Source organism: Neltuma alba, unplaced genomic scaffold (genome assembly GCF_004799145.2).
Source record: "Neltuma alba isolate B1F8T4 unplaced genomic scaffold, ASM479914v2 tig00010374_pilon, whole genome shotgun sequence".
Classification (NCBI taxonomy): domain Eukaryota; kingdom Viridiplantae; phylum Streptophyta; class Magnoliopsida; order Fabales; family Fabaceae; genus Neltuma; species Neltuma alba.
This window is the reverse complement of record NW_021635279.1, coordinates 419,066-430,087: the sequence shown is the minus strand read 5'-3', so window position 1 is coordinate 430,087 and position 11,022 is coordinate 419,066. Positions and strand designations below refer to the sequence as shown.

The following is an 11,022-nucleotide window of genomic DNA, read 5'->3' as shown; positions in this document are numbered from 1 at the left end:
CAGTATAGCGGTTAACAACAACAAACTCAGGCGACCGGAAACAATTTTTTTGAAAATTTTTACAACTTCAATATAGCGGTTAACAACTTTTGTGAGCCTATTAACAACTTCAGTATAGCGGTTAACAACAGGTTTTTGAGTTTGTTAAAGGCATTACTGAAGTTATAAAAATGTCACTTTTTGAATTTAAAAACTTGTTGTTAACTGCTATATCAAAGTTGTTAACCGTTATATTGGAGTTGTAAAAATTTTCAAAAAAACGTAATTATTAACGTTATACTGAATTTGAAAATTTTTACAACTTCAATATAACAGTTAACAACTTTTATAATGCTATTAACAACTTCAATATAGCAATTAACAACAAGTTTTTCTGGGAAATTCAACAAACTCCGGCGACCGGAAATAATTTTTTTGAAAATTTTTACAACTTCAATATAGAGGTTAACAACTTTTGTAAGCCTATTAACAACTTCAGTATAGCGGTTAACAACAGGTTTTTGAGTTTGTTAAAGGCATTACTGAAGTTATAAAAAAGCCACTTTTTGAATTTTTCGAAAAACTTGTTGTTAACTGCTATATCAAAATTGTTAACCGTTATATTGGAGTTGTAAAAATTTTCAAAAAAAACGTAATTGTTAACGTTATACTGAAGTTGAAAATTTTTACAACTCCAATATAACGGTTAACAACTTTTATAATGCTATTAACAACTTCAATATAGCAATTAACAACAAGTTTTCTAGGAAATTCAACAAACTCCGGCGACCGGAAATAATTTTTTTGAAAATTTTTACAACTTCAATATAGCGGTTAACAACTTTTGTAAGCATATTAACAACTTCAGTATAGCGGTTAACAACAGGTTTTTGAGTTTGTTAAAGGCATTACTGAAGTTATAAAAATGTCACTTTTTGAATTTAAAAACTTGTTGTTAACCGCTATATCAAAGTTGTTAACCGTTATATTGGAGTTGTAAAAATTTTCAAAAAAACGTAATTGTGAACGTTATACTGAAGTTGAAAATTTTTACAACTCCAATATAATGGTTAACAACTTTTATAATGCCAGTCACAACTTCAATATAGCAATTAATAACAGCTTTTCTGGGAAATTTAACAAATTCCGGCGACCGGAAACAATTTTTTTGAAAATTTTTACAACTTCAATATAGCAGTTAACAACTTTTGTAACCCTATTAACAACTTCAGTATAGCGGTTAACAACAGGTTTTTGAGTTTGTTAAAGGTATTACTGAAGTTATAAAAATGTCACTTTTTGAATTTAAAAACTTGTTGTTAACTGCTATATCAAAGTTGTTAACCGTTATATTAGAGTTGTAAAAATTTTCAAAAAAATGTAATTGTGAACGTTATACTGAAGTTGAAAATTTTTACAACTCCAATATAACCGTTAACAACTTTTGTAATGCCATTCACAACTTCAATATAGCAATTAACAACAGCTTTTCTGGGAAATTCAACAAACTCCGGCGACCGGAAACAATTTTTTTGAAAATTTTTACAACTTCAGTATAGCGGTTAACAACTTTTGTAACCCTATTAACAACTTCAGTATAGCGGTTAACAACAGGTTTTTTCAACCGCTATACTGAAGTTGTTAACCGCTATACTGAAGTTGTTAACCGCTATACTGAAGTTGTTAATAGGGTTACAAAAGTTGTTAACCGCTATACTGAAGTTGTAAAATTTTCAAAAAAATTGTTTCCGGTCGCCGGAGTTTGTTGAATTTCCCAGAAAAGCTGTTGTTAATTGCTATATTGAAGTTGTAAATGGCATTATAAAAGTTGTTAACGGTTATATTGGAGTTGTAAAAATTTTCAAAATAATTGTTTCCAGTCACCGGAGTTTGTTGAATTTCCCAGAAAAGTTGTTGTTAATTGCTATACTGAAGTTGTTAATAGCATTACAAAAGTTGTTAACCGTTATATTGAAGTTGTAAAAATTTTCAAAAAAAAAAATTCCGACCGCCAGAGCTCCGGTGACCAATTGTCGGCTGGTCGCCGGAGCTCCGGTGACCGCCGCTGCCGGAGGTCCGGTGACCGGCCGGCCAGTAGGGGCTGTGATATTTTAAAAATAATATTTAAAATGAAGGGCAATGTGGTCTTTTCCTTTCACATAATAATCCCAATTTGGTCTCATGGTACCAAAATGGGATTTGTGGAATTGGGCGGACGTTTTTGGGCTTTTGGAGTTGGAGGTGCATTTTTCTGTCTTTTTCCCTAATTGTTTCCAGTCGCTGAAGTTTGTTGAATTTTCCAGAAAAACTGTTGTTAATTGCTATACTGAAGTTGTTAATAGCATTACAAAAGTTGTTAATCGTTATATTGAAGTTGTAAAAATTTTCAAAAAAAAAAATTCCGACCGCCGGAGCTCCGGTGACCAATTGTCGACTGGTCGCCGGAGCTCCGGTGACCGCCGCTGCCGGAGGTCCGGTGACCGGCCGACCAGTAGGGGCTGTGATATTTTAAAAATAATATTTAAAATGAAGGGCAATGTGGTCTTTTTCTTTCACATAATAATCCCAATTTGGTCTCATGGTACCAAAATGGGATTTGTGGAATTGGGCGGACGTTTCTGGGCTTTTGGAGTTGGAGGTGCATTTTTCTGTCTTTTTCCCCATAATAATTCACATAAAAAATATTTTTACACAAATTCAGATGAAACTCTTTTATTATGTTGAATTCCAGCGTAAAAGCGTTCGAAAATATGCGTACGACGGACACGCCATATGGGCTATGGCCTATGCAGAGCTGCGTGGGCCCACCCAGCGAAGATAACGCTTAAGGATAACACTTTCGTTTCCAATTTCCACCACTCCAACTCGCCTTCTCGATAACTCCCGAAATATCCCGCCACACGCCGCGGCGTGTGACGGCGAGGACGAGAATGAATCCCATAGGTTCCAGCCTCCAGTACTGGTTAGTGAACCACCCATCGATTCTCAACTTCACATGGATCCCAGGCCAAACCGTAGGCGCCTCCCCTCTCTTCCTCTCTCTCACTCTCCTCTGCTACCTCTCTCTCACCTTCCTCCTCCTTCTCCTCCGTCTCCCTCCTCTTAAACCTCACATTCTCCGATCAATGTCCGTGGTCCACAACCTTGTCCTCCTCCTCCTCTCCTTCGCCATGGCACTTGGATGTATCTTCACCATTGTCTACCATACGCCTCAGCTTCACTGGATCATCTGCTTCCCGCCCAAAACTCCTCCCTCGGGACCTCTCTTCTTCTGGGCGTACGTCTTCTACCTCTCGAAGGTTCTGGAACTCGTCGACACGCTCCTCATCATCGTCGGAAACTCCATCCGACGGCTCACGTTCCTCCACGTGTACCACCACGCTACGGTCCTGATCATGTGCTACTTGTGGCTCCAGACATCGCAGTCCTTGTTCCCGGTGGCGCTCGTGACGAACACGTGCGTGCATGTGCTCATGTACGGGTACTACTTGTTGAGCGCCTTGGGGGTCCGACCCAAGTGGAAGCGGCTCGTGACGGATTGCCAGATAGTGCAGTTATTGTTCAGCTTCGCGGTTTCGGGTGTGATGCTGTATTACCATTTCGGAGGATCCGGATGTTCCGGGTTCTCGGGTTGGTGCTTCAATGCCGTCTTCAATGCCTCTCTTTTGGCTCTTTTTGTTGACTTTCATGCAAAGAGTTATGCGAATCGCAAGACGCGAGAAGCTCAGAAGCTCAAAGGGTCCTGATGGTGATTCCTCATCTGAACACCATTGGTTTCGTGTGTGTTAGCCCTCTCTTCTAAAATGCTTTATTCAATATTGTGGCTGAAATGAAGGGAATAAATTTTTCATTGAATGGGAAATCTTTTGTTTACAAGTCTAATTATTGAGTTAGAATTCTTGATACAAAACTGCAAAATATGATTTTGTTTACTACAAAGCAATTGTGTGGTCAAATTTATTAACTAAAACTATAATTATTAAAAAAAATATCTTGAAAAAATAAATAAATAAATAAATAAATACAAAAAACAAAATAAATTAAGATCTTATATTAAAAATCAAAATAAAAATCGAATCAACCTTATATTGAAGACCAAAGGTAGTATCATCATTAAAATGCAGAATGTTTTTTTTCTCATGACCATATCATAACTGAGAATCTAGTCATTTAAAAACTAACATCACTTGTCAATTTCTTAAACCATTCTTGTCAGTTAGAGACTTGTTAGTTACAGGACTTTTTTTCTTCCCCTTCTTTCTTTCATTTAGCAAGGTTATTTCGGTCATTTTGCTTCACAATTTCATTTCACCTCAGTCCAGAAATATGCACTGTGGTTTTAAAATTCTTTTAGCCTAATTGGTAAAAAAATTCTACTGTGGTCCTTTACGAAAATTCCCCCAAAAGAATAACAACATAGTAAAAAAAGATATACTGTATAAGCAAATCACGGCCTTTACGCATCATGATTATTGATTAGGCCAATAGAGAAAAGAGCTACATTTCACCCCCATGGACCGATAGGATTAGGCTAATTCATGTGAGCTCTTCAGCAGCAGCAGAAATGAAATTTCATTTTCACTGTATATTGCCATCACAGTCTCATCCTTTGTATAGTTTTCACAAAGCTTCATTCTCCAACTCATATTTAACTCCTCTCAAGCCCATCAATTATCAGTCGCTCAAAAACCTGCTTGGTAACCAAGCATGAAAAAGCCAATCATTCCAAGAGATGAGAAGGGGATGATCCAATTAAAACTGGGAAAGGGAAGGCATACGAATATTGACTCCCAACATATATTACAAGAAAACAATTTCACGTCCTACAAATCCTTTGTTGCTTTTACTCATAGTCTCAGTTTATATCTCTCAGCAATATTTTCCCAGCAAAACACCAACTTTACAGAAATCCCACTTTTAAAAATGCGTGCTAAGGCTTCACTTGTACAATCACCTTCAAGATAACAGCTGTAGAACTGTATTAATTACCAGTGTTGGACAAATACAGGGGTCAAAACTCAACTCCCTGCGGTAGTTCGTGCTTTCACCACTAAATCATCAGCAGTGTAATAATCAGCTATGAGCCGGTACATGTAGGATGGGTTATGGCCACCTCTGAAAAGGCAAGGTAAATGCATAAGGAAAATGAGTATAATTTTTAAAGAAGTTGATGATAAAGGAAAGCTAAAAATTATTTACTGAAACCCAGTTCAACTTACGTGTCAGTAATGAAGAGACTAACAAGCTTCGGTGGCACATAATCAAATGTTGGATTAACGACATGAAGAGAACAAGTGCCACTTGCAGCATCCATACAATCTGAAAATTCCCCAAAATCGAGCAATTCAGAAGGAGACCTCAGCTCATTCAGCAAGACCTCAGGATTGTGTGGATACAAAGGACACAACTGTCAAAATGAAAGAGCAGTTTTCAATCACCGAAACTATGAAGCATATAAAAAATAAATTTTATAACCAGACTATGGCATTAAAGACTGCCAACTCATAATATACTGAAACCGAGGGAGCCACTAATTAAGGCAATTGCATTGGCATTTTACCGTCAAGTCACATCCTAACTGAACCGACGACTAGGATGGAGCTATTTGTAAAAGTGTTAGTGTCTAACAATCACACTGACCACTTAGACAATATACTTTAGCAAAAGCATTTGAATTTAAAAATTAAATCAGCAACCGCATACCAGCATTCCTGCCCCAAAGAAAAGGAAATTACAAATACATACCCTGTCAGCAGAATAAACACGCTTGAAAGCTAGATATTGAACTTGTTTTCCAAAAGAAAGCAAATTAGATATGGTCTAGATAAATTACAGTACGACTATGACAACCGTCTTACATTAAATGTTTACAAACTATTTCAAGCTTCGGTAGAGGTGGCAGAGAGAAAGAGTATTCTTAGTGATCATAAAGATCTTAGGTTTTATCATGTACGCAGGAAAAAAACACAATTCCGTAGCTCAAAATGGACATGGCTATATATAAAATTAGTGTCCCAAATCAAGCCTCTGAGCAAACAATTATTCACATACGTCCCTTATACCAGTAAGGCAGTCAAGTGTCCTATTTCAAATATTTAACGGAGAAAGATATATAAACAGACATCACAAAGTGAAAAGTCATTAGAATTTTGTTGCATTAATATGACAGATGCAAAGAAGATGGATATGATATTCTAATAATTCACCTTGTGACTTCCAGCAAGTACGACAAAAGGAACAGCATGCTTTTGAGCTGCAAGTGCAACCATATTCAGCCCAACAGGGGCAATAACTCCCCATTAGCCATGACAGCATGAGCTCCAACTATAACCTATATAATTTTAAATTCAAAATCAGTTCGAATTTTAGTGTAAAAAGATTCTATTCCAGATTCAGAACAAGAATTTTCAAGTACCATGTTTACTCGGGATATCATGGCAAAAACTGCAGAATCAGTTATTACTGTGGTTTGTAAGCCTCTTGCTGCCAAATCTTTCGCAAGTAGATGCCCCTGATATCTGATTACACACATATTCAACATTATTAAATCTTATAAAGACTACATGCAAATTGCCATTGCTACCAGAAAAAAGGCAGGTTGCATTCCTTGCAAATGTTAGTTAGCAACTGTTACCAACCTTGGGCACCCTCGGCAACAAAGACCCGAAATGATCTCTTCTTCTCCTTTGCAGCACAAAGAAACTCCAGCACTGTTCTCGAACTTCCTAGTGTTAATATTACCTCACTGAAAAACATGCACTCAGCAGTGTAAAGAAATAAGGAAAACTGATTACTTGACATGGCAAAACAGCACGTCAATATTATTTTAATTCATTTCAAATAAATTATTTGAAAGAATAAAAACAAAGATAATTAAACCTTTGATATTTACGATTAAGAGGAAAGGGGAGTTTAACTTCACACTATCCATATATCAATAACTGCCTCTATTAGTTTAAACTTTTCGTTACTAATTGATATGCTTTTGGCTCTTAAATATCCATTACAGACCCTAACATTAAGATGAATCCATTGAAGTTGCCATTCTCTTTCCTTATCTAACATATATCAGGTGCAAGAAAAGAATTTTATAAGAGAATGCATTAACACAATTTTTCTTCATTTTAATTCTAATATATGACACTGACACATTCAATCTTTAACTTTTGACCTTTGACTTTCTAGAAAACAGTCAATGTATTTTTCCTCAGTTAATTAGAGCTTGAGGGAAGTAAATATTGCTCCTACAACATCTTTTCAACCAACATGGCTTTCGAGAATAGCAAGAAAATCTAAAAATAATAACATTCTCTTGGAGCATTAGGGAAAGAAGTACTTTTGATGTATGTGTTCTACAGCTTGCTCTGCTATTTGCTCATGGCAAGTGGCAATATCTTGAATAAGATCATTGACAGCTTCAATGACATCATGTTTCAGCTTCCGGCCTCGGGAACCTTTGTCCGCTGCTGTAAGAGAATTAAAAAATAAATACAAAACTACAAGACACAGGCAATTGAATGATAAGAAAACAGCAGCATTTTCATCATAAAATGAGACATTGAGGCATGGACTCAGTCTTAGTCAAATCAGTGTCAGTGACTTTTTGTTACAGGCAGATAAATCATCTAGTAGTGTGGATTCAAGTTATGGCATTCTTATATCATGATAAAGTCAATACTTAAGTAAGGATATAACATTCTCATAGTCTGTCATCTCACATCTACTTTTCCCTTCAGATTCACCCCCAGAAGAAGAAGTGGGTGGAACAGCAGCTGAATCAGGCAAATCCTCTAGAAGAGTTTGCAGTGATGGTGGACGCAAAGTGCTTCTCGCAGCAGCAGCAACAGCAGCTGCAGATAGAACAGGATGATCATCTCGCTCCACATCATCTTCATCATCACTTCCTGCTGATATTCCCAAACCAGCAATAGCATCTGTTGCAAGGGAAAGATCTTCCTCCCTTATAATGTGCAAAACCCGCCTTACTATATTACCCACAGCTACCTCTGCAATCACAAACATACCACATAATGATAGGAAAAATGAATATAAATATCCAAAATTAACAACAACAACAACAAAACATCACAGTAGGAATCGAGTCATGGGATGGTTTTCAAAACGGCAAGGACTCTAGCTTTCAGAAACAAGCTTGTTGGAAGAAGTGGGTTTAGAGGAATCACTGGCTTGGAAATCCATGGCATTGGGCCAGGCAAAATGGCTCAGCCAGCAAAAAGTTTAGGAAATGCACAAGCTTGACTATCCTCGTTTGATAGTTAGTGATACATCCGATAGAAGATATGTAAGTTAGTACAGACCAAATAAGGACCAGCCTCATGTTAACTACACAATAGGAATCAATTAATATAATGTGCCAAAGATGATGACTGTCTATTACCACCCCTGAGGCAATCCAAAAATAACAACTTGCCTACATTACAAAACATTCACAAATGCTGCACATTACAATATGATGATCTGAAAAAGCATCTAGAAGACATGCTTCAACTTACACAAGCAATCGAGTAGAAAATAGACCCAATGGATACTCATCCGAAACAAAAAACGTGTTCAAGACACAAATTAATTTTACAAGGAAGCTATATTCGCATACCAACAGGATTTGCAGCAATGAGCTGCTCCCCAACAGCTCTTACTGCCTCTATCAGAGCACCAGCTTGATTTGTGTAGGGCAATCGCTGTTGAGAAATCACAGACCTAAGCACCTCTGCTGTCTGCTTTGCTGTGGCCTGGGAACCTTCAATTTACTACACCACAGATTAAAAAAAATACAGAAATTAGTTCTCAATCTCACAAGATGGAATCCAACACTATACTCATTCAACTCTGTCAGTGATAGTGAAGAAAATTCACCGTTTCTTAAGCTGATTCAAGAAATCGTTAACAAGGGACTGAACATCAGGCATTGTGATACTTGATTCAACCTGAAACACAAAAAATGTCAGGGCTGTACATGACTATACACTAAGGTTATGCTTAAGCGTCATAGCAGCATGATGGGTCTTCACTTCAAGTTCCTGTATTGCTTATATTATTGACAATATTTGTAATAGTTGCTGTTTCTAAAAGGAATTTTTCAAGATTAAAATTGTTTAAATCCTATTCAAAATTAACCATGTTACAAGATAAATCAACTGAATAGATTAACCATCGATCCTAATAATTTTCCTTAGGCCTTAAAACGGCCCCGCCCATTTAAAAAAGCTGCTTCCTCTCAATTTGAACGTTTAGACTTTGCTGGTAACTCATAGCTCCTATTTGAAAGTCACCAGTTTCAAAATTTAAACCTAAAGCGACCAATTCTTCAATCTCCCTTGAAGTTTTCCTCTTTAAAGACAAAACTCCAAAGCAATATCGTCAATTCACTCATTCGAAGAAAAAGTGTCACTCTAAAATAACATATAGCCTATATAGACATTAATCTAGAAGACCAGAACAACAAAAAGAAACCAATTTAGCCTAATACTATAATATAGTATAGCAGCAGAAAGTGGAGAGGAAACATAGCAACAAAAACAGAGGCTGAGATTATGCCATCAAAGTGGCACGATTGAAAACCTAATGGAGATTTCTGCCTTTCTACCTATGAATCACAAGAATCTGAGACTGAGATTAAGCAAGATTGCTCCCTTTCTGGATGAGTCACAACAGACGGAGCCGTGAGTGACAGATGCAGACTGAGACTAGACGGAGACGGCGTTCATGGGCGCGGGTGGATTTCACGTCGTAGGTTAAAATAAAACCTAAATCTAATTTAATCTACATAATTTTATGGATATATGAGCAATTTAATAATAAAATTTCTAAATATAAAACCAATTTTAAAGTAAACCAATTTCATATACAAAAAAGAGTACTATATTACATTATGTATTTATTAAAAGGGTTAATACAATTTGAGTCCGTCAAGTTTGCCCTAACGTTAGATTTAATTACTTAAATTTTAAATTGTAAGCTTTGATCCTTTAAATTCTTTTCGGTTTAAAACATTAATACATATAATTTACTTAAAATATGGATATTAAAATATTAAAATTTATAGTTTGAAACTCAAAAAAATAAAATCAAAATTCATACAAAATTTGAGAGATAAAAAATTATATTAACCCTTGCTTTAAAAAAGCTAACTAAAATAATATCAACATGTCAGACTTTATGTAATTAGACCTAATAATATTGTAGTTGTACTTAAATAAGTGCTTTTATATTTTACGAGACAAAACTCTTTTCATATACTTTTTTAGTTATATTTATAAATAAAAAATATTTTATTTAATCATATTTATAAGTCATTTTATTATATTTTTATGTGAATATATAATTTTATCTTTTATTTATTATTACGTAGTTTGTAACTTTTTAAAAAAGTATATATATTAATAGGGGTAATATTAAAAATTATTAAATTTTAAGTTAGAGTTAATAAGATTTAATTTTTTATTCGAGTAAAACATGCTAAAAATGCTTTTTAAATAGAATTTGAGGAGACTAATTAAAATTTATGGATGCAAAATTGCAGTATGATCGATGTCCGCAAATGAACAATGTTCTTTTGATCTCGTGTTCTTGTTGGCGGGTGGACATCAACAAAGACCTAAGATTTTCGGTCCAATGTACTTCCGATCTCAAGTCTTCTTTCTATTCTGAATATTTCAAAACCTCAACAAAGTCATACAATCCTTCTAAACCTCAATCTTTTGTTCCAAATCATACACTAACTGTGGTTATTTTTATCAACATTAATTATAGCAAATCTATGATGTTAGAAGTAAATTTTTACCTTTGACCAAAAAAAAAGAGTAAATTTTTGCAATTTTATAATATGATTTTATTTTATGAGTTTGTATCTTGTGAGTTTATTCCAACTCATGAGTTAAACAATCTTATTTGGCACTTCCTCTCCAGTGATTACTTACAGGTTTGAACTCATAAGAAAAAATGGATTCAAAATTCAAAATCAAAGACTATTTTTTTTGGTACAACCATTTTATGCTAGGCACAGATATCAAGCCTATTTGGCAA

The 11,022-nt window shown here is 35.3% G+C and overlaps 1 protein-coding gene and 1 pseudogene across 1 annotated transcript; one reads left to right on the top strand and one right to left on the bottom strand.

The window, feature by feature from the left end:
* The first annotated feature begins 2,879 nt into the window (after nucleotides 1-2,879).
* LOC114756178 (elongation of fatty acids protein 3-like) lies at nucleotides 2,880-3,895 on the top strand. The gene has a single exon (XM_028945093.1). The coding sequence runs from the start codon at nucleotides 2,910-2,912 to the stop codon at nucleotides 3,723-3,725; it is 816 nt and encodes a 271-aa protein (XP_028800926.1). The 5' UTR covers nucleotides 2,880-2,909; the 3' UTR covers nucleotides 3,726-3,895.
* Nucleotides 3,896-4,280: 385 nt separating this feature from the next.
* Nucleotides 4,281-9,531, bottom strand: LOC114756179 (translation initiation factor eIF-2B subunit beta-like; annotated as a pseudogene).
* Between the last annotated feature and the right edge of the window lie 1,491 nt (nucleotides 9,532-11,022).

Bases quoted from the DNA above. Each gene is read 5' to 3' on its own strand.
- LOC114756178 (XM_028945093.1), top strand. From the start codon at position 2,910: ATGAATCCCATAGGTTCCAGCCTCCAGTACTGGTTAGTGAACCACCCA.